Raw genomic sequence first — 24,874 nt, forward strand, 5'->3', positions numbered from 1 at the left:
AAACACAGAAATGCTCAGTCAGAGATGCACATGTATAAAGTCGGTCGCACATGCAGTCACACACACGCGCGTCATTGAGGTGACGTTAATGCACACTCCCTCGGCTCCCACTCTAACATATTATCTCCCACAATCTTGCATCCAGTAGATGGCCTCATTGTGCCTCTGTGTTCATGCCTGCTGTCTACAGGTTCATTAAAGGACAACAAGTCACCTTCATATTTGGCTCCTCTTTTATTTTGGGGAATTCAAATCTTTGATATTGTGTCCAGGTGTAAAATAAATAAAACGCTTTAGGGAATACGATCATTATTGTTACTTTGCAAATGAAACGCTGAGTTTTTGATGTTGCTATTAGTGATTCAGACAGCCACTAACATTTGAGACGAATCAGGTTTCATAAAGACATGTGCATTATTTAAGACACATCAACAACTATATTCCATAGGCTGTATTCAATAAACCTACTTTGTTTTTAAGTTACGGTAGGTTGTGCAGGTTTTCGATACCACAAACCATATGTGGCTAAAAATGTGAGTGCTCTGTACGGTGTGATTTTCGGTGGCTTTACACTCCACAGCCTGCCTGGATGGATGGAGCAGTTGTGGCACCGACCGTGGAGCACAGCAGCAGCTGAGCGGAGAGAGAGGAGCGCGCGTGAAAACGTGTCTTGGAGAGATCGGAGTAATTCCCATCACTCTCCGCCGGCCAGTCAGACCGCAAACACATCACAGGGGTAACTGAATTTTGCACAGCAATGGATGGCTCTAAAAAAGGACTTTGAAGAAAGAAAAAAACACCTGAGGACCATCGCAACAGGGGAGAGTGACTGACTTCTTTATGGAGGAGTGCAGAGACAGTGCTTTCCTTCTCCTTCCAAGATACGAGTTGGATGTATGGTGACAAACGGTGGATTTAGCGGGAACACGTTTTTTTTCATGTTGATTTTGGATTAATTGATTTTTCCAGCTGATCCAAGACGGTGCTGCGGAATCTGGACTGCCTGCACAGTGCCAAGCGCACGCTCCCGAAATATATACGAAAAAAGGAAATACACTCTGTTTTTAAGACGTCAACCCAGGGAATGCGCTGCCAGAGATACTTTAGGTTGGTGTCCAATATATCTCTTGAATGTTTTTGAAAGCTGAGAGGTCGTTGTGCTGTGCACGCGAACTAAACCAAAAGGGCAATAAATGACCTCGCATCTGGATTAGAGCGACGTGTCAGTTTAAAAAGAGCTGAGATTATTTCCTGCAAATGATTGATACTTTAATGTATATCTCCGTGATATCAAATTGGATTAAGACTTTTGAACGCCTAATTCTATGACTCACCACTTACAATTCCATTTACTCACAGGGAGCTGCATTCAAAGATATAAATAAATACAACAAAACATCTAGTAGCTGGGGTGAATCAGCGTCGATACAGCCACCAATATAATCACACGGACACGCCAAGAGAATCATTGAACAAATCAGATAAACGAAGCGCGAAAACCATCAATATAACTTATTGATGAGTTGGTATATAAGGCTAATGATTGGCCAAGCCTCTGTTTACTCAACAGCTCGGCAACCATATACTGTGAAACTTTCACTTGACAGCTGAGGCATCCAGAGAGTGGAGAAAAACGAACAAGGAGTTCACTTTAAATCTCTTTTTTTTTTTTCATGACTACAGTGCTGATTGGAGAAATAACTGCAAACAACAGCTGGAATAATTTCACTCCTCTTAAAACTAGAATGTCTGCTGCCTGTGCTTCTGCTGCAGGAATTAATGAACCAGGTATTTTCGGGAGGCACATTTTCAAAGAGATCTTTTTGAAATATTTATAGCAATTCTCTTGCAAGGATGGTGTTTGAAACAAGGAGCCTATGGATTACCCAGTCTGTGGGAGAGCTGGTGCCGAGACAATTGACCTCTCCACCAGCTACGCCGTCCGTCTAAAATTCCTCCCCAGAGAGGCACAGCTGCTGCAGGCTGGGGATGTGATGGGGTGACTGTTGACACCCCCCTCACCCACCCCCTATCTCTCTATTAGCAGTGTAACATAAACAATGGATCTGAATTTCTCAACGGTTCAAGATGGAAAGCAGCTGCTACCAGAGAGACACTCGTCCAAGCGTGTGCTGACGGGATGCTTCCTCTTCCTCCTCATCCTAACCACGCTGCTAGGCAACACGCTCGTGTGCGCTGCCGTCACCAAGTTCCGACACCTGAGGTCGAAGGTCACCAACTTCTTTGTCATCTCCCTGGCCATCTCTGACCTCCTGGTAGCTATCCTGGTTATGCCATGGAAGGCGGCAACTGAGATTGTTGGGTTTTGGCCGTTTGGCGCGTTCTGCAACGTTTGGGTCGCGTTTGACATCATGTGCTCCACTGCCTCCATCTTGAACCTGTGTGTGATCAGTGTAGATCGGTATTGGGCCATCTCAAGCCCGTTCCGCTATGAACGCAAGATGACCCCTAAAGTGGCATGTCTGATGATCAGTGTGGCGTGGACACTGTCAGTCCTCATCTCCTTCATTCCTGTTCAGCTTAACTGGCACAAAGCTCAGACCACCAGCTACGCAGAGCTAAATGGAACATACCCTGACGATCTGCCCCCTGACAATTGCGACTCCAGCCTTAACAGGACCTACGCCATCTCCTCCTCCCTTATCAGCTTCTACATCCCTGTGGCTATTATGATAGTCACTTACACCCGGATCTACCGCATCGCTCAGATACAGATACGGAGAATATCTGCACTGGAGCGGGCAGCAGAAAGTGCCAAAAATCGCCACAGCAGCATGGGGAATAGTTTGAGCAGAGAGACTGAAAGCTCGTTCAAAATGTCGTTCAAACGAGAAACCAAAGTCTTAAAGACGCTCTCAGTCATCATGGGAGTGTTTGTTTGCTGCTGGCTACCCTTCTTCATCCTTAACTGCATGGTGCCGTTTTGTGAGCCCGACGTGCCGGACAGTGCCACGGACTTCCTCTGCATCAGCTCAACCACCTTTGATGTGTTTGTGTGGTTTGGCTGGGCGAACTCCTCGCTAAACCCCATCATCTATGCCTTCAACGCCGACTTCCGCAAGGCCTTCTCCATCCTCTTGGGCTGCCACCGGCTCTGCCCGGGCAGCAACGCCATTGAAATCGTCAGTATTAACAACAACATGGGAGCCCCTAACACAAACCCCAACTGTCAGTATCAGCCCAAGAGTCACATCCCTAAGGAGGGCAACCATTCAGCTAACTATGTGATCCCCCACAGCATCCTGTGTCAGGACGAGGAGTTACAGAAGAAGGATGGATGTGGAGGGGAGATCGAGGCGGGCATGGTAAACAACGCTCTGGAAAAACTTTCCCCAGCCATCTCTGGGAATTTAGACAGCGATACGGAGGTCACACTGGAGAAAATCAATCCCATAACACAGAACGGACAGCATAAAACCGCTTCATGTTGAGCAAAGGCAAAGATGTATCAAAGTACACCGCGGCATGTATGTACGCACAAAGGGAAGAAAAGCTTACCCAGGAGGACAGCACAAAGAGACAGATGTCTTTAAGAACATGCATGACAGAGAAACAGTGAATGGGATATACAGGACCTTAAGACTGTCAACAAAAACCTACATTGAAAAACCTACAGAATGTTTTAAAGTAAAGGCACTTTATCCTGGATATAACTATCTGCAAAATACGCTCAGCATTTATTGATGAAATTGAGACATTTGATGATAAATGTTGATAATGTGAATATTAAAGCAGAACACTAGCTAAGTGCACATGTATACATTGTTGTGTTACATTTGCAAAGATGTATACATCTTCATGTGTATTCTGTACAGTACTGACACAACCTTGGAAGGACTTAAACACAGTGGAGGAAGATGTAGTAACTGTTAGCAAAATGTCTTGTAGGTAGGTGCATTGTATTTGTTTCATGAAAAAGATAAATTGGTAAATTGGGAATTGCTTTTGGTTCAGTATGCTTAGTTGTTCATGACAGTTATTTATCTTCAGTACGTTTATATTCTATTGACATTTTTATTGCAAATTCAAAACAACTGAATTACCATGGTAATTTATTTGAGTTAAAACTGCTTCAGACACCAAAGTAACAATATTACGTTTCATTGTAAGGGGGCAGGTAATGGAGTTCAAAACCTTAAGCCAAGTTGTCATATACTGTATTTCTAAATATTTAATTTGTACATCTCCCAATCTATTGTTACCTTGCAGTTTCTAAAGAGTAGAAAGTATCTTTCTTTGTCTACCTTCCTTCCTTGTACCCTATTCTTATCTTTTCTCATTCATGCCCACCTGGGACGGATCAGACTGGCTCTCCTGAAGTTCCCTCCAGTTTATTCTCACTCCATGTTATCATTAGCTCTGTCTCCCCTCCCAGCTACTCTTCAGCAAACCCTCTCTAGGGCCCTACAGTCTTTTCTTCTTTACTTTTACTTGCTCCCCTTTTACTCAGTCCCTTCCTCCCTTAAACCACCCTTATTTCTAAAGCCTTGTCAACCTCCTTTTTCCTCTGTCAGCATAGTCCTTTACACCTGCATTCTACTTTCCATTTATGTTTGTCCATCTGAATTTGACTTGACCTTCTTCTCTGGCAGCCCTCCATTTTATATCTTTACTATGCCCACTTAAAGCTGTATTGGTTATGCTATCCATCTATCTCATGGCTAATTCTGTCAGAAGAATGTAGATCTATAAACTCAAAATCCCACACTTGGACAGAGGAGGCGGCGGCGGCGGCGGCAGCAGCAGCGGCGGCGGCAGCAGCAGCAGCAGCAGCAGCAGCAGCAGCAGCAGCAGCAGCAGCAGCAGCAGCAGCAGCAGCAGCAGCAGCAGCGTTCACTCATCTGTAATGCAAGTGACACCTGGTGACCTTTTGCAAACTTGCAGATATCTGATTTTGTACATTGCTCATGCTGGGAGCCATGCTGTACAGTAGTGGCGAAGGAGAGCATGCAGTGTGACAGTTGCTCTGTTTGCATGGGTGAAGTCCAAGTCAAACCACCATTACCTGCAAGATATGGAACATATTTGTATTCCCATTCCTCTTCCAGTCATTCCATTTGGCATTGTAGCCTTTATACCTATGTATACAATTACAACTGGAGTTGTGATAGAGTCAAAGTAAGGTCCTGTCCAAAAGGCAGTAATAAGTTAGTCCAAATGATTAAATGATTTTATACCAAAAAGCTCATTTGAAATATGAAATATATTATTAACAGTGACCAACACCTTTTAAAAGGGTCATGTTTTTGCTAAGCTACAATCCTTTTCACTGAGTTATTTATAGTTAGTTTACAAAAGATGAATCGCCAAATAGGTTGTTTCAGATTAAAGGTTGTTAACACTTCTATGTAACATCGGCTTTACATTGGCCAGTGAGGCTGCAGTTGACAATATGTGATTAAACACAGAGTACGATTTTGCAAATTACATCATACAACTAAATTAAGCTGTTGTTTGCAAATATTTGCTATTATTAACCTCAAACAAGATTAAGCTAAGTTTAAGCTTATGAACTCAAGTTTTAATTGGTAAAACATAGTGCTATCGTTGTTTCAAAACATAGCAATGCTATAAATGTTATGCATGTTTACCAATTACAGTCAAACACATGACAGAGAGCATTACATTATACAAGTACATGAAGAGCGTGGCAAACATGGTGGAAAAGCAGTATGAAAAACACATGCTCATAACCTTGTTTTATGGGTAGATTACCCACTCTCTCTCTCTGTCAGAAATAAAATGTTAATGTATCTGTGGCACACATTATAAGCCTTTACTTATAGTTTTAAGTTGTATTCAGTGTTGCTGGGGAAAGAGTGCTCAACAGCATGCTTTCGGACATTGTATGCTGTGTGTGGCGATGAAGGCGTGAAACAGTTTCACATCAGAGAAAGGCAGAGTAGATCCAATAGAAAGCAATTGGTCTTGAATGAAGCATTTGATTTTCCTGCTCTGGAAAATCCAATGCTACTGTATCTAGATGGCAACACATGGGGGGGAAAGCTTTTAGCTCAATATGTGACTTGGCTTGTTGCACAAAAGCAACTCATTGTCCTCTTCCACTGCTACAGCTGCTGTTCCATCACTTTAAAACATTTATGAACTTGAATTTGGATTAAAGATGTTTTATTAAGAATAAGAATGAATAAGAATTAATTTAAATTCCCAAGTGATTTAAATGTCTATAACAAGTGCCACTATATACTTAAACGTTCCCCTTTACTCCCATGCCTTTTAGAAACTCGCAACCATATCAGCTCAGTGACCTTTCCTTTTCTCTCTTCCTCAGTTCCTCTTAATTGACTCCCTAATTATTTCCAAACACAAGCCAGCTCAAACAAGCGTTAAAACATGAACTGCTAAATCTGACTGGACATTGGACATAAAGGGGAAATGCCTTGGAGAAGATTTGGTTCCCACTCCACCTCCTCTACCCTCCTTTTCCTCCATCTCTTTTTCTTTTCTCTTGGCTGCCTCTGTCGACTTGATGAGCACTCCCTATGTTAACACAGATTGAATTTATTATTAAACGGACAGGGCCGACTGTTTCCCTTCTGTAGTTTGAGTCAAAGCTCTGAATCAAAGCCCCAACTAGCCTGTTGTTATTATTATAGTTATTATATTATTGCTTTTGCCAAAATTCAAATGTTGGCTGAATGTGGCTGTAATGTAGCTTATGCTGTGATTTAACCAGTGTTTAAGCTGAAATGTGGGTATTCTTAAAGAGATTAATCTGCCATTTGTTGTGACATCATTGGCATTTACAGGTTTACCAGATGTTTTTCGTATATGCTGTATGTACACATTTATAGAAACATACCTCCAGCTGTGAGGGCAAATGATCTCTGTGAGGGCAAATGATCTCCCCCTCCTGAGCCATCACCTTGTCAACTTGGTGAGTCATCTTTCCAGATGCCACTGCTTTGATTTTGTGGAAGAGGCTATGTCGGGCAACATTCCCACAAGCAAAATGTTTTGTTTGATCCCGAGCATTCCTCCAGGCTGCCCTACATGTTGCTTTCGGGAGTCAAGAGGACAGTACACGGTCTCTCAATCAGTGGAGTTACATGATGTATGACAACTTAAGCAAATATGACGGTGCAGAATCCCTCCTCCTCTCCCTCCAAAGGCGGGACAAGGGACGCATGAGATGTAGGGCGAACAACACTCCCAGGTCATGGGAGTGTGATGATGATATTTCAGCTTACTCAAACTGTCTAGGATAATGACGGAGTCCCTACCTCAACATCAATTCAGTGACAAAGCTTCATGTACAAAATTAAATTGCAGTATTTAGCATTGGGGCGTGCAGGATAGAGTATTGTACAATGATGTTCAAAATGTAGTCGTGATGAACACAAGTGCTTTTTATCTTCAAAAATCCTTAACGTGTAGCAAACTTACATGCTGTATGTTTTCTTTTTCAGTGTGGGGTTATAATTTACAGTAAGATGCAGCAGTCACTGACTGTTTATATATTTATTTATTAACTAAAATGTTTCTGGTGTTCATTCATGAACGTGATGTCAAAAATTATAACTCTCAAAAATAATTACAGTATTTAGTTTACAGTTTGTACAAAAAAAAATGTGCCCTTCTTGTCAAATAAACATGTATGTATTTTTTTTCATCTTTGTTGTTTCTTTGTGAGGGGTTTGTGGATGTGGCTGTGCTTCTGACACTCAGGGGCTATTGGAAGATCATGTCGCTGCAGGGAATCGATGGAGATTGATTTTGAACGGTGACGCATCTTTTTTTCCAGTTCCCTGAGCCTGGTGTCCTCACTGTGTTCCTGACTTTGCATGCATTTACATAACCTGACAGCCTTGACACGTCCTCTTGCCCTGCTGTCCGTCCCGCCTCATTTGTTAACTTAAATGTGGGCAGAAACACATGCCGACTCAAAGTAACATTTTGAGACCTCAACCCTGCCACACTAAAGGGAAAAATAACATTTAGATCCCTTTAAAACAAATAGGTATTGATGTGTTTAATGTAAAGGCTGTTAAGTATTTACCTTTACCAAATCAGTCTCTACACCTTTGGACTTGTAATTTGTGTCTGAATTGGATTTAGCCCACAGGTATGAGTTGCCCACCTTTGCATTTAGCAACTATAGATTTTGCTGAAATCAATAATCTATGTTTACCTTACTGGGTTAGGGCTTGTTTCATCAGCTTTTCATCTTAAGGCCAACAAAAACAAAAACATCTAAATCAGTCTGAGTAGAAAGAGTTGACAAAACCCATGTCTAATTTGCATAGTTCTGCTTCAAAGCATTACCTTGCATATCTCTGGTGAAGCAAGGTAAGAATCAACGTTGAAGCAGATTAGTCTGGTGCTCCATCTCATTTTACGCATCCGTGCATTTGCTCATATGCATTAAGCAAGGGTCAATATATTGAAATTGGGTAATGGAATTAAATATTAGTCTTTTACTTTTGTTTTGGAAGTGAAAGGTGGGGTTCATTTAAGTCATGAGAAAAACAGCAAAACTGCAGCATCTCTTGGCTGACTTGTGCAGCTGCCAGTCCTGCCCTAATTAACATCTGTTCACACACACACACACACACACACACACACACACACACACACACACACACACACACACACACACACACACACACACACACACACACACACACACACACACACACACACACACACACACACACACACACACACACACACACACACACACACACAGAGAATACGCTCTGAGGTTCTGAGGGCATGAGGTAGAGAGGCAGATATGAAATTGAATCAAGAAAGTAGCTTGTGCAACTCGGGATATAAATCAGGGGCTGTAAGTATTTAATTTAAAATAAAAAGAAAGTATTTGACATCTACTTTTTGTATTAGAATCTATACAGTACATAAAACACTAGTTGTCCATCTTTGTGCACATGCAGTATACATGTAATGTAAATATTTACACATGCTTTGGCCCGGGGCAATGTGTGAATATTATACCTCATTGCACCAGTTCATCCGAGGTTTGAAATCCCATCTAAAAACCAATAGCACGTTCTCAAAGGCAGGATTGTACACTGGTTACAGGGGCGGTCACAGTTGGAAGTACACTTCAAATGAAATGAATGATACACTATTTGGTATGTTTTCCACAGCAAAGTGGCCAAGTGATCCACACAGGCTCTCCAGCTCAAGGTGTCACATCTCCCATGCAGCTTTGTTCACAGTTGCCAATCACAGCCCTGGTGGCATTTGTTCTGAAACCTTTTCCTGTTGTGTTCTTGTTTCACATCTAATTCAATATTATAATTATTTTTGGTTGAGTGTCAAAACTTAAAAATGATTAAGTATTGTGATGTGCAGCTTTTTACCGGACTCATGAATATATTCCTGTTACACACCTATCCATTCAAGTCAAGGGACATTAAAATATAGTTGCCCTAAGACATTTTTCAGACAGAACAAGGATTCAAACATTTGTTATTTATGCTTATTAACAATGAAATACCACTTGATATTTAAATAATTTCTTGACTTTGACACAGACTTAGGGGTTTAAAATGTATCAAGCAGAAATTAGATTTTTTTTCTCAAACCATTTAATTGCTTATTAAAATACAATACATTCAAAGTGTATTCAGACATTTAGCTTTCAAACACCAAGAGAAATCTCTTTCTTAAGAAAGGAAGCTCAAACTTAAGTCAAATACTACAGGTCTGCATATTATTTAAAGAGGGTAACTGTATGATTTGAAATGTCTTTTAGGGATTCTTTTCAAAACATTTTTTTGATAAGAGACATGTATCCTGTAGACTTCCCTATTAAAAAGATATTTCCTGGTGTTTGAACTTAAGCCCCGTGAGATTCTTCAGGGGGGTTATTCACAAATCATGGGAAACAACATTATTATCCTGGATTCAAGAGCAAAAACATAGAAAAAACATAAATAACCGGTCCGACTTTTAGCTTTTAAATCCCATAAGTACACAGTGCCGTGTATTGACAGTTAACCTGATGCAGCCTGAGAGACAGAGAGGCAGGAGTCGGTTCACAGTGGAAATACAATCAAGGTTAATGATGGACTGCAGGCAGCAAACTGCAATATGGTGTTGTTCCTGTGTGTGTGTGTGTGTGTGCGTGCGTGCGTGCGTGCGTGTGTGCGTGCGTGCGTGTGTGTGTGTGTGTGTGTATGTTGTAATGAGCTTATGTAACTACACCAGCTCTTAGCCGGCTGTTTGACAGAGATGGACTACATGACTATGCTCTGAACTGAGATTATTATTCTTTTCTGAACTTTTCTCTTAGAATTTGGTCTTGCCAAGAATGCTTAAAGCTTACATAACATATAGGTTGGGAAAAAATCAATTAATCGATTTCCTCCCGTCAAACTTATACATTTGACTCCCAAATTGAAAAATGTGTAAAGTCAAATGAATTGTTTAATGGGAGCTAAAGTTATTATTGGCAAATAATCCAATAAGATTCCTCCTATTTAAATTATTTAATTTATTTAATTGTATTTCACTATTTTTTCTGTTTTTCTGTGTTATTTTGTTGCACTGTTAGAGGAGCCTGTGACCTAAGATTTTCATCGTCATCACTACAGCTATGTACGTATGACTAATGAAAGCCTTGAACCTTGAACCTTGAAGTTAGGAAGGAGCTCCAAGAGCATTAGCAGCATGCTAACAGCTAATGGCAGTTCATATCTATTTCCCTTTACCCCGCACTCAGTACTCTTTTATTTAATATTTTGAGCCCTCTTTCATGTCTATTATCTGCTTTGACTGCACTCATGCTGAACATCAAACATTATGGAGCTCCACTGGCTTCTTAGCACTTGCTATATTTGGCTATAACAATGTAAAACGTTGTCATTCAGGATGGTAGAGCTGACACCCAAAACTTCTCTGGTCTCAAACTGCTGCTATTCATTTTGCTGCTATTAATTCTGCTAAAGATCCATGATATTTGTGACAGCCTCGTCTGCCACCCAATGCCCATGGCACCGGGGTTTTATTGTATTCATCTTATTGCATCTTTTCATCAAATGTATTGTAGGAACATGTCCTTGAGCTCTTCCAGTAAATTCTCAGAGGCCTCTTTGACAGATCCTCCCGACATTACTCAACGCCTCCGCTTAACACTGAGGGGCTTGGGCTTTTGATCACTCTGCTTGACTTTTCTGCTTCCTTGAGGAACATAAAAATAGAAAAAAATGAACCCCTGCTATGGCTGCATGACACCATCAAACTGTGGTAAAAGCTGTACTTTTTGAATAGCTTAAAGGTTTTTATTTGAAGGAACTACCATGAATACATCTTGTTTTCAATATTGTTGATCAAGGTATGAGCAGTCAGTTTTGAACAAAATACCCTCTTCCCGTTGACAGGATCCTATCTGTCACTGTTATCAGTTTGGCTGTGATGAGCTGTTTGGAAGTCATTAGTTCAGGAGTGATGTGCTTGAACACCTCCATTTGTCCCCTTCATAATACTGCAAAGTTGAAATCACACGCTGGAAGCAGTTTACCTTCAAATCCTAGACTGATCACACATTTTTGTCGGCATCTTGTTTTGCTTACATTTAAACTTGTCATTAGTAATCAGAATGTTTTAATAAAACCTCCCTTTGTTAACAGCATAACAACTTCAACTGTCAAGGTAACCAAATAAGTAACAAATCTGTCTGTAAAAGTAGCTCACTAATGGCGCATTTCCACTGCAGCGGGTAGCCCTGTTTAAGCGTCCTTAATCGTCCTCAAGCGGCCAGGACAGTTTTTGGTGGCCTTTCCATATAGCGTAGCACCGGCTAGCAGGTACTTTTTCCCTCTTTTTCCGGCCCCATAAAATCGTGGTTCTATCAGGCCAGGGCCAGGGCTGAACTAGTGACGTCAACACTCTCGACTGCTGATTGGTCAGAGAGAATCGTCACAAGATCGCGCATGAGATCATCCCTAGCGTCGCATATATATCTAGAAGCAAGCTTGCAGCATTTTTGTAAATGGAGGAGCTACAAACATGGCAACGTCAAAGAAAAGCACACCGTGGTCGACCGAGGACGACGTTCCTACATCTCATTGGGGATGATAAAATCCAGCGGGAGCTCGACGGAACAACTCAAAATGTGAAGCCGATCGCCCCGCCTACACTGCGTTGCTACCCCAGGTCCTAAACTGTAATGGAAATGCGCCACGGCCTCGGACGGCGAGCGAGGCAGCCCGAGGCCTGAGCGAGGACGCTTAGGGATGCTTAAACGGGGCTACCCCGCTGCAGTGGAAATGTGCCATAAGATTTGAACACCCACTCCATTCTGTGAAGTTGAAGACATTTTTCTTTATTCTTCTTTCAAGCTTGTCAGACACCAACTTTGAAAAATGTGTCAGTGCCATTACATTTATTGGTTAAATTATATTTTATAGCTTCCTGCTAAATTTAAAAGCCTAACTCAGCCTCTCCTCATCTCCCCCCTTTTGTCTCCTCTCCTCATTTCTCCTCTTTGTCCTTCTCTACTGACTCCTCTACTCCCGAAACAGAGGGAATGACTCACACTCCCTCTGGTGTGAAGTGCTTCATCTCATCAACAAATGGATCAAGCCCAGTTTTTTATTACCTCAATAAGACTACTTCACTCAAGTCATAAAATAATATAACATGAAGTAGCAGCCTGTGAAAAGAAAATTAGTAAAAGCAGACACTTTCTCAAAATAAAAGCTTGTTCCAGTCATGAAAGATTAGAGTTGATTCTGATGCCTTTCGGATCAGGGTTACAGTATCACAAGTGTTAACATCATGTAAATAAGTTCAATAAGGGGTGTAAAAAGTGAAGTGATAAAACAAAGTTTAATGGTTGGAATGGCAGCAGGTCAGTGGAATTTTTCTAATATTCTGAAGGTTGTAAAATGTATCAAGTCAAAACAAAGATGTTCAACTTTTCGGTCCTCGAAAACCTCAGGGCAGAAGGAAGAACTCTGTAAACTCAGGTTTTAAGGAGCAAAGTTTTACTCTATTGTCGTGATGTTATGTTTTATTCATAGAAACACTGCTACCTTTCTTTACTACGTCGAGCGTGTGCTCTCGCTCTAAGCCTGGTATGCATTGTGAGCCCAGGTTTCTTTCCTTTCCTCATTATAATACCTACAATACATAATGCTAAAATGTTCTTTCAAGTCACGTCAGTCCATCTCCTTTCTCTTAGTTCCTTTCAATCTTTGTTTTGGTGCAATATTTTATTGCATTGTCCCTGAGGAACAATATTTGGTCTTTGCTTTTGCATTGTGTTCAATATAAATAGAGTGAAAAAAACACATGCATTTGTATTTTTTTTCAGTTTATTTACTACACTGAATAACTATAAAACTTGAAGGTAGAGTATATCAATCAATAAAACCAGAGATAAAGCCACGGATATTGTATACCACACATATAGAATATCAAAATGTCTTATAGTATTTAAATGGATACTTTTGGAAAGCAAAGAGCATACGTTGCATAAACATATCCTATTCAAGGGCATGGTCAAGTTACTGAGTCTGCAAAATGCCTCGGCAGATTTCAATTTATATGCAGTTTCTCTCTGCTATCAATCGATTCTGCAGTCATTAGCATGGAATGATGCCAACGTACACTTCAACAAAATAAGACAGCAAATCTTATCCTGCTGTTATAACTCTAGCTTGCCATAAGGTGGCCAGAAACACAACTAAAAACCAAGCTGCGTATCTGTGGATGTGTAAAAGAAAACTGAACCTGTATTAATAATCTTCCTATAGGGTAATTCTGCTTGACCAAGGAAGTGATAATGTGTGTTATGTCAGATATTGAGAATGTGAAATGAAGGCGTTAGTATCTCCATGCTTCACAGTTTAGTTAGTAAAAGTTTGCAGAAGTTCAACAATAAAACTGATCCAGGTTCATTCGATCCCAGCCTTCGTGCTCTGATCTTGAAATGCTCTTCTTCCCTTTTCATAAACTGGCACTCTTCCTCATTCGCAGTGTGTCGTCTCTCAGACCCCCCTGCCACCCAAATTCCAAACTCCACCTCATATCCAGAATGTGGAAGACTCCTCTTATTGAATTGAAGATGAGCCTCTGGATTAAATGATGTGTGTCTATATATCTAGGAATTCAAAACGGTCTTTCCAGAAGTACAATATATGGCAGGTCAACACATCTCAAAATACATGTAAATCTTGGAATATCAGAGATGAGAGTGTTTCTAAAAAAAAGCATAAAGGTGACTAGGACATTTCCTCTTTCCCAGGCCCCTTCAGCCCTGTACTTAACCTTTTCACCAGATTCCCTCAGACTTTTCTCCTTTCATCCGTGAAACTGCCTGTCCTATCTGCCCTGAAATCATCACATTTCCCTCACCTGAACTTCCCCACCAGTCTTCCTACTTGCACCAAATCCCCTCAGCTCTGTAGTACTTATACTAACCTCTCTTTTTTTCTCAGTAAGTGCCAGCTTGCTGCCATGTGCCTTGTGCTTTTCTCGTTCTGGCATCTGTCATCTGTCTGTTATCTGTTACCTGAAAACCCTGAACCTTTGACTTTGAACCTTCTGGTTCCAAACCTCAGTCTCATTTTGTTTTGACTCTCCGGCCTTTTCGGTAATCCCACTTGCAACTTTAGAATTGTTTGCCTCTTTAAGTCTGCCTTCTTGGAGTCACCCGTGTCTTTTTTGTGACCTTAAATTATTAAAATGTCCCCATTCACTAAACAGTATTGCTCTTGTTTGCATTCCTGCGATCCTGTCGTGGCTGTTTTCACCAACTTTGACAAGTAAATTACCATTGTTCGCATTTTGAGTAAACTTAGTAACATTCCCTCATTGATTTCCATTACCAAGTTATCTTTTGTGGGAATATGGGTATGCAATGATGGATTATGATGGTGTTATTATGTAAACCTGTGCATGTTAAGGCTATATATCTCTCTACATTATACATCTGCATGTGCCTCTGCGCAGCTGCTGCCATTTATCTGCTTCTTACATGTGCTGTGTTGGCTTTGTTCTGTGCTGCATTGAGCGCCTGTCCTCTCTTTACATTACAAATTAAAGGAAGTAATGATTTATGCCCACACCTCCCGAGGCATAGCCGGTGTGCCCCACTTTAGACTATGTGGAATTCAATAATAACTCATAGCATTTATGACTTTCTTAAATAAATCATTGTATTGGCCATCCTTTCCCCTTGACAATACCGCATACATTATATTACATACAGACATTCTTTCTCCTTGGGATTATAGTATATATTCATATAGTAAAAAACAACAACGTTTCAATCAGTTTTGTAAAAAGAATTATAAACTGTCCTTTAATTTTCTATTTTACGTGTGTTCTAGGCTGATTTATTGAACAATTTGTTACATATATCAATTCAACCTTAACATAACATTGTCTCATGTTTCATAAAAGATCTCTTTAGTTTGATTTACTTTTTTGATAATTTTTCTAGGAACAGAGTTGTAAATAAAAGGGTAAAATAGAAGATTCTTAAATTATTTTCAGATGAATATCTGTAGCCATCAGCAGCCATTAGTCCACAGTTTGTGTTATGTTTTTCATATCATTGTATGCTCTGTTTCAACCGCAGGTACCTTCCGTATTGATTTGAACTTAATCACACAAGGGTAATTAACCATTGTGGTTTGAACTAATTCTTCAAATCACATGTCTTCAGCTCAACTTATTATGAAACATATTTCCATGTAGCCTTAATGGTTTCCTAGATTAACTTTATGCATGCTGACAAGAGTCTTCACTTAAATGTTAATTTAACATCCTCCTCCCTTGAAAGCACATTTTAAATGTTGTATATTAAATTGATACTCAGTACATTTTTGCCTCCCAGAATCTTTTTTCTCCAGAATGGGTCAAACTCTCCTCTTGGCTCATTAAACCTCTAGACCGGCCGTCGGTTAAAGACAATGAGAGGAGCAATCCCTGTACTGTAAGTATCATTGTGAAGAAAGGTGTCGTTTTAGGGGATACAATGTAGGCCTGGAGGTTGTCAACACTTATAACTTAACACTAAAACACCATTAACTCCTTTACTATTATGAACATCTAACAGGAAACATGGATGGAGTTTATTTTTGTTTCACTCCGCTTATTGTTGTTGATGATGCCTGTCGTTCACCAAGCTGGCCTTTCTGCCTTGAATTTCTCAACATATTTCTATCATAATTATCATCTTCTTTATGGAGGAGCACATGCAGCTGGGAAGGATGACGCTTACTCCATCAGAACGTCAACGCCGTCTTCGTCAGAGACTCTGCTTCTACTGTGGCCAGGCTGGTCACGTCAGCGCCGGTTGTCCCTCTCTGCCAAAAGACATGGCTCATCAGCGACAGGGGGAGCACTGATGAGCCACACTTCTATCAACTCAGCCTCCTCCAACCGCATCCCAGTCAAAGGTACTATTTCCTGGTCTCAGAACTCTGTTCCGCTGCAGGTCTTGATTGATTCTGGTGCGGATGACAATTTCATTGACTCTGACTTTGTGATGCAGTCTAAACTTCCTTTTGAGCCTCTTCCAGAACCTAAGGATGTGTTTGCCTTAGATGGGAGACTCCTAGCCCAAGTTACTCACCGTACTGCTCCAGTTTCCCTCAAGATCTCTGGCAACCATCACGAGATAATCTCCCTGTACCTTATCCCCTCACCCATGTCGCCACTCGTTTTAGGTTTTCCGTGGTTGAAGCTCCATAACCCCCACATAGATTGGGCCAACTCGTCTATCATTAACTGGAGTTTATTCTGTCACTCTCATTGCTTACACTCTGCTATACCCCCCACAGTTACTAGAGCACCAGACCCCCTCAAACCCATTGATCTCACCTCTGTACCCCCTGAATATCACAATGTCAAGGAGGTTTTCAGCAAGGACCACGCCCTATCCTTGCCGCCTCACCGGCCCTACGATTGTGCCATAGATTTGCTCCCTGGCACCCCCTTTCCGTCTAGTAAACTGTACAATATCTCTAGGCCAGAGAAGGAGGCCATGGAGAGTTACATCTCTGACTCACTCGCTGCTGGACTTATTCTCCCCTCTTCATCACCTATGGGCGAAGGTTTCTTTTTTGTGGACAAGAAGGATAAGACCCTACGCCCTTGCATAGACTACAGAGGGCTTAATGAGATCACAGTCAAGAACAAGTACCCCCTTCCACTCATAGACTCAGCCTTTGTTCCCCTTCATGAAGCCACCATCTTCACTAAGTTGGATCTTCGCAATGCGTACCACTTGGTGAGAATAAGGGAGGGGGATGAGTGGAGGACTGCATTCAATACTCCCAGGGGAAATTTTGAGTATTTAGTAATGCCTTTTGGGTTAACGAACGCACCTGGGGTTTTTCAAGCTATGATTAATGATGTATTGCGTGACATGTTAAACAGGTTTGTTTTTGTGTACCTTGATGACATCCTTATCTTCTCTCGCACTCTTCAGGAGCATGTCCAGCATGTTAGGCTGGTACTGCAGAGACTTCTTGAGAACAGACTGTACGTTAAGGCTGAGAAGTGCGAGTTTCATGCCTCTTCTGTGAGTTTCCTGGGTTTTATCGTCGACAAGGGACAATTAAGGACTGACCCCGCCAAGGTCCAAGCAGTGACCGAGTGGCCCACTCCCTCTAACAGGAAGCAGTTGCAAAGGTTTCTGGGCTTTGCCAACTTTTATAGAAGGTTTATTCGGGACTATAGTAGGGTAGCAGTGCCTCTGACTAAACTCACCTCTGTCAAGTTGCCTTTTGAGTGGTCTCCTGCAGCTGAGGCAGCTTTTGTAAAACTGAAATGTCTGTTTGCCACTGCTCCTGTGCTCTCTCATTCTGAGCCAGGGGTCCAGTTTGTGGTGGAGGTGGATGCCTCTGATTCTGTAGTGGGGGCAGTTTTATCCCAGCGTTCCCCCGCAGACCAGAAGCTCCACCCTTGTGCGTTCTTCTCTCGTCGGCTGACCCCTGCTGAGAGGAATTACGACGTTGGTAATCAGGAGTTGCTGGCAGTGGTTCTGGCCCTTCAAGAATGGAGGCACTGGCTGGAGGGAGCCAACCATCCTTTTATAGTATGGACGGACCATAAGAATTTGTCTTACCTTCGCTCTGCACGCAGGCTCAACTCACGCCAGGCTCGGTGGGCTCTCTTCCTGGGACGGTTCAACTTCACCTTGACCTACCGGCCTGGCTCCAGGAATGTGAAGGCCGACGCCTTGTCCCGGCAGTTCGCTTCCCCAGTGGAGGACTCAAGGGATGCAACCATTCTGCCATCTTCCTGTGTCGTGGGAGCAGCTAGATGGGAGATTGAAAGGGTGGTCCAGGAGGCCCAGGACGACCATCCAGCGGCTCAGGATTGTCCACCAGACTGGCTGTTTGTTTCCCCCAATGTTAGATCTCCAGTGCTCCAGTGGGGACACACGTCCAAAGTTGCCTGCCATGCAGGTTTTCATCGGACCCTGGCTCTAATTCGACAACGCTTCTGGTGGCCCACTATGTCCGCAGACACGAAGGAGTATGTCTCAGCTTGTTCCGTCTGTGCCCGCAGCAAGGCCTCACATCAGGCCCCCGCTGGCCTTCTTCGCCCACTTCCCATTCCCCACCGGCCCTGGTCCCACATTGCGGTGGATTTTGTGACTGGTCTCCCACCATCAGACGGGAATGACACTATTCTGACCATCGTTGACCGTTTCTCTAAGGCTGTGCACTTTGTCCCCCTGCCTAAACTACCTTCTGCCCTCGAGACTGCCACTCTTCTCGCCCAGCATGTTTTTAGGCTGCATGGTATCCCTCAGGATATTGTTTCAGACAGGGGTCCGCAGTTTTCCTCCCAAGTTTGGAAGGCCTTTTGTCGGGCATTGGGGGCGTCGGCCAGTTTGTCCTCTGGGTACCATCCCCAAACCAATGGCCAGACGGAGTGGGCAAACCCAGCCTCATGGTCTCTTCATCTGCCATGGGTTGAGTACGCCCACAACTCCCTGGTGTGCTCTGCCACAGGTATGTCACCCTTTATGGCTTCCAACGGCTTCCAACCTCCCCTTTTCCCGGTTCAAGAGAGAGAGGTGGCAGTTCCCTCAGTACAGGGGCATCTTCGGCGAGCCCGCAGAGTCTGGCGTGAAGCCCGGGCAGCTCTTACCCGCACCTCCGCCTGGAACCAGAGGATGGCGGATCGTCATCGACGACCAGCTCCGGATTACCAACCGGGCCAGAAGGTTTGGCTTTCCTCCCGTGACATCCCTCTTCAAACGGATTCTCGGAAACTCACTCCCAGGTACATTGGACCTTATGAGATAGAACGGGTCATCAATCCTAGTGTGGTTAGGCTTAAGTTGCCTCTTGCCTTGAAGGTGCACCCCACTTTTCATGTGTCACTCCTTAAGAGAGTTTCCTGCAGCCCTCTTTGCCCACCAACCAAACCCCCTCCACCCCCCCGGCTCATCGACAACCACCCGGCCTTCACTGTACGGAGGTTGCTGAAGGTTCGAAGGTGGGGCCGTGGATACCAGTATTTAGTGGATTGGGTGGGGTATGGGCCAGAGGAGCGACAATGGGTTTCTCGCTCGCTGATTTTGGACCCAAAACTCTTGAGAGACTTTTATGTCCGTTTCCCGGATAGTCCTGGTAGGCCGCCAGGAGGCGTCCTTTGAGGGGGGGGTACTGTTATGTTTTGCATGGGGCTTTTGTTGTTTTTGTGTTTAACTTGTTGTGTGCTCCTTTTACCCCTCACTACTCTGTCTTTCTGTCTCTGCAGGGCTGGTGTGTGACAGGGGGGCGTGGCTGGTTACTCCTGGCTGCAGATGAGGCACACCTGTCCCCACTCACTTGATTACCTGCTCTTTAAGAGCCTGGCCCTCACCTCACTTCTCTGCCAGAGTATTTTTCATGCTGTCCCGCGGTCCGGAGTGCCTTTCTGCAGCCTGGAGTCCGTTGTAGTTGGTTAAGGAGTTCTTTTTGAGTTTTGGTCGGAAACGTTTTCCCGCAGCTTTGTTTTTGGTTTACTACGACCAGCCAAGCTCCCTGTCGTCAGTACCTGCCTTCGATTACCTTGTTTATTAAACTTTTTGAAACTTTATTTTTTGTCAGTCTCTGCTTTGGGGTCCCAGTAGTATCTAAACGTCACATAAAAGTTACAGTGCAGTCTAAAATATGAATAGTTCAATTCAACATTAAAAGAAAAAGTACATGGATAAAAGTTACAGTGCAGTTTAAGATATGAATAGTTCAATTAAAAGCAGCGACAAAAAGAAAAGTCTTCAGCCTGGATTTAAAAGTAGTAAGAGTTGCAGCGGACCTGCAGGTTTCTGGGAGTTTGTTCCAGATATTTGGAGCATAATAACTGAATGCTGCTTTACCATGTTTAGTTCTGACTCTGGGGACAGAAAGCTGACCAGTCCCTGAAGACCTGAGAGATCTGGATGGTTCATAATTTAGCAGGATGTCAGTAATGTATTTTGGGCCTAAACCATTCAGTGTTTTATAAACCAGCAGCAATATTTTGAAATCTATTCTTTGACACACAGGAAGCCAGTGTAAAGACTTCAGAACTGGAGTGATGTGATCCACTTTCTTAGTGTTAGTGAGGACTCGAGCAGCGGCGTTCTGAATCAGCTGCAGGTTTTTAATATATTTTTTAGTGAGACCTGTGAAGACACCATTGCAGTAGTCGAGTCTACTGAAGATAAAGGCATGGACAAGTTTTTCCAAATCCTGCTGTGACATTAGTCTTTTAATCCTAGATATATTCTTTAGGTGATAGTAGGCTGATTTAGTAACTGTTTTAATGTGACTGTTGAAACTCAGGTCAGAGTCCATGACTACACCTAGATTTCTGGCTTTATCTGTTGGTTTGAACATTGCAGACTGAAGCTCAGCGCTAACTTTTAAACGTTCTGCCTTGGCTCCAAAAACTATTACCTCAGTTTTATCTTTGTTTAATTGGAGAAAGTTCTGACACATCCAGTCATTGATTTGTTCAATGCACTTACTCAGTGTTTGAATTGGAGCATAGTCTCCTGGTGAGATTGTTACGTAAATTTGTGTGTCATCTGCATAGCTATGGTAACTTATTTTGTTGTTCTTCATTATCTGAGCCAGTGGTAGCATGTAGATGTTAAAGAGAAGAGGCCCCAAGATGGAGCCTTGAGGAACCCCACATGTCATATTTGTCAACTCAGATGTGTATTTACCTATAGAAACAAAGTTGTTTCTATCCTTTAAGTAGGATTTAAACCAATTTTGAACTGTTTCCGAAAGTCCCACCCAGTTTTCCAGTCGGTCTAGTAATATGCTGTGGTCAACAGTGTCAAACACAGCACTGAGATCTAATAATACTAACACTGAAGTTCTGCCACTGTCTGTGTTTAAGTGGATGTCATTAAAGACATTTACAAGAGCAGTCTTAGTGCTGTGGTTTGGACGAAAGCCTGACTGGAACACATCGAAACAGTTATTTAAATGCAAGAAATTACTCAACTGTTGAAAAACAACTTTTTCAATGATTTTACCTAGAAATGGCAGGTTTGATATGGGCCTGTAATTGTTCATTACTGAAGCATCTAGATTATTCTTTTTTAAGAGCGGTTTAATGACTGCAGTTTTCAGGGCCTGTGGAAAAATACCTGAGTAAAGAGATTTGTTTACTATATGAAGTAGTTCTGAGGCCATGCAAGGCAAAACATCTTTGAAAAATCCTGTTGGAATAATATCAAGGCAGCAGGAGGAGGATTTCAGAAGTTGAATAATGTCCTCTAGGTTTTTATCATTAATCTGATGGAATTGTGTCATGATGTCTGAATTGATGTTAAGTGGACACAGAGACAACACATTTGCTGTTCTTGATGCAGAGGCACTGACTGCTTGTCTGATTTTCTGAATTTTGTCAGTGAAAAAGGAGTCAAAATCATTGCACGCCCTGGTGGATAGAAATTCAGAGGCTACTGACACTGGGGGGTTAGTTAGTCTGTCGACGGTAGCAAACAAGGCACGTGCGTTGTTTTTGGTAATGATGTCAGAGAAGAACAATTGTCGTGCATTTTTCAATTCCAAATTATAAAGGCCAAGTCTCTCTTTATAAATGTCAAAGTGAACCTGGAGATTTGTTTTTCGCCACCTGCGTTCAGCTTTTCGACATTCTCTTTTTTCTGTTTTAACGGTCATGGCCTTTCTCCATGGAGATATTTTTTCCCAGTCACTTCCTTTACCTTAATTGGAGCAATGGCATCTATAACATTTTTAATTTTTGAATTAAAATGATCTACTAGCTCATTTACTGAGATGTTAGCAGGGGCAAGTGTGGAAGAAAAATTCTGAGTAAACAGTTCCCTAGTATTTTCAGTTAAATATCGCTTTGTGGTTACCTCTTTTTGAACATTTGTGTGAACAGAAATAGAGCTCTCAAAGAAAACACAGGAATGGTCAGAGAGCGCAACATCAGTCACCACAACCTTAGAGATATTCCGACCCTTTGAGATAATTAAGTCCAGAGTGTGCCCCTTATTGTGCGTGGCCTCCGTCACATGCTGAGTCAGTCCATAGCTATCAAGAACACAAAACAGTTCTTTAGCCCCTCTGTCCTGGGGGTTGTCAACATGGATGTTAAAATCACCAACAATGACTAGACGGTCAAAGTCAATACACACTATAGACAGCAGTTCAGTAAAGTCATCAAAAAAGCTTGCACAGTATTTGGGTGGTCTATAGATATTTAGGAAAAGAGCTCGAGAGGAGCATTTCAGCTGAAGGGCCACATATTCAAAAGAATCAAAGTTTCCATACGATGTCTTCCTGCATTGAAGGGAATCATTGAACAGAATACTGTAGCAACTCCACCCCCTTTCTTATGCATTCTTTCCTGACTCATAAAACTAAAGTTGGGAGGGGTTGATTCGATAAGAACAGCTGCGGAGGCGAGGCAACAAGGGAGGCGTGTGGTGCAGTGGGTAGTGCGTTGGTGTTTGGATCAGGGGGTCACAGGTTCACTGCAGTCAGCATGTCGTTGTGTCCCTGGGCAAGACACTTCACCCCAAATTGCTCCTGTGGGGATTGTCCACAGTATTGAGTATGTAAGTCACTTTGGATAAAAGCGTCTAACAAGTGACATGACATAATGAGCAAACACTAGTATTTTTAAATTATTTTAAAATGTCTAGCAGCAGAGTGGATATAGTGTTTCTATCTATTCCCCGCTGTTCCAATATTCAGATACTGTATTAATTAATAATATGTGGTACATTGTTCCATCTAAGAACATTTTTATTTATATAGGCCCATATTATATCCATGCTCTTATTCCCACTACAACCCTGCTTCTGTAAGCACTCTTTGTTCTACTTTTACACCTTGTGCCAGATGCGTAAATCTCTGTGTAGATTCACCTCTACATTTTGCAATGAAATTAGGTGGAAACATTCTTAAACAACTGTTTGCGTATCAATCAATTACTGTGGCTTCTCCTTTGCCGCAGACCTTTGACTCCCAAGATACAATGGAGCTGCTAAAGGCTTTGTTGATTTGTAGCTTTGGTTAATCAATTCAGCCAATACATCAACGCCATCATGGGATTTCCTTTCAAGCTCAGGTGGCAGCTGTACTGATATTGGCGTTGCGTAAGTAGGGCTCAATGGATATCAGTATGCAGGAAGAATTGTAATCGTTGCCGAGAAACAGAGGATTCCCTTTGGGGCCATGAATAACTCTGTGGAAAAGTGTCTGGGTAAGTGGAGTCAATGTCATTATCAACAATGAGAGCCTATGTGCTATCTTTACAACAGGTAATAATGAGGATAATTTAACAACAGGCAAGGCTAAACTCAAGAGTTATAATTTAAAAATGCGGAACTGGCCGGTAAAAGTGACAGATGACAAAGATGTGCTGGACAAAAATCCAGTCAGGACCCTCTCTCCTGTTCCTTTACCATATCTATCTCAATAAAGAAAGACATGATTCTTGACGAGTGCAGATTGCCCATTTTGAAGGGGAAAAAACGACATGAAGAGCAGGTTTGGAATGTTAATCAGAGCAAGACATGACTCTTTAAAAGGGCATGAAAGCCCACAAGGACATGTGAGGATGACTAAGACCGCATTTGTCTATCTGTCATCTGTCTCACTCTTTTATGTTTCGTTTGCATGTGTGTTGGATGGGAGGATGGAAGACAGTGTTAGCGTGCAGACGTGGTCGAGTAGTGGCCAGAGTCATTGAGGAGATGTGAATCTTTCAGAAATAATACACTACAGAGGGAATACAAGGAGAAACGAGGAGTGTGGTGGAAAAGCAGAGCAGAGGAAGGCAATTACAGGAAAGAAGAATATAACATTGAAATGATGAAGACATTAAGAACATGGATAGACTGAGAAGTATGGAAGTATGCATGAAAGGATGAGGGAAATAGAGACAAGAGAAAAGAAAAATGATTTTTGAAGATGATTGTTGGATCATTTGTAAAACTCTGCATGATGTTGACTTGGTGACACTTGGCACCAATGGGGAATTTGTTGTCTATTAAATTAAAAACTCGGGTCACAAATGTACCTTTTAGCGGTTTCAGTCCGTCCTCCTCCTAGTACCTTTCTTCTGCTCAGTGAATGCAAGATTTTTGGACTCCCACCTGCAAGACATACATATACTCCATGTGACCGCCACATCCTGTTGGGCAACTACTTCCAGAATTGCCACTGAGTGATGGAAATGTACATCAGTTGTGTGGTGCGAAATCATCCAATACGAACATAATTCCAGGATACTGGGATAAAATCCACCTGTGATATACATCAAATAACATTTACTATGTGGTCTAGATAGTAGATTTCTCTGTTTTATTTTTCCGTTACAGCTGATGTTTAACCTAGTTACTGTGGCTTCATGTTTGAAGTAGACCTTTAAA

General features: G+C 42.2%; 1 protein-coding gene across 1 annotated transcript; it reads left to right on the forward strand.

Moving 5' to 3' along the window:
• Window positions 1–652: 652 nt before the first annotated feature.
• Window positions 653–4,706, forward strand: drd1b (dopamine receptor D1b). The gene has a single exon (XM_034098505.1). It carries the CDS (start codon window positions 2,061–2,063, stop codon window positions 3,450–3,452), a length of 1,392 nt encoding a protein of 463 aa, XP_033954396.1. The 5' UTR covers window positions 653–2,060; the 3' UTR covers window positions 3,453–4,706.
• The last annotated feature ends 20,168 nt before the right edge of the window (window positions 4,707–24,874 follow it).

The sequence above is a fragment of the Pseudochaenichthys georgianus genome, chromosome 14 (assembly GCF_902827115.2).
Source record: "Pseudochaenichthys georgianus chromosome 14, fPseGeo1.2, whole genome shotgun sequence".
NCBI classification, from domain to species: Eukaryota; Metazoa; Chordata; class Actinopteri; order Perciformes; family Channichthyidae; genus Pseudochaenichthys; species Pseudochaenichthys georgianus.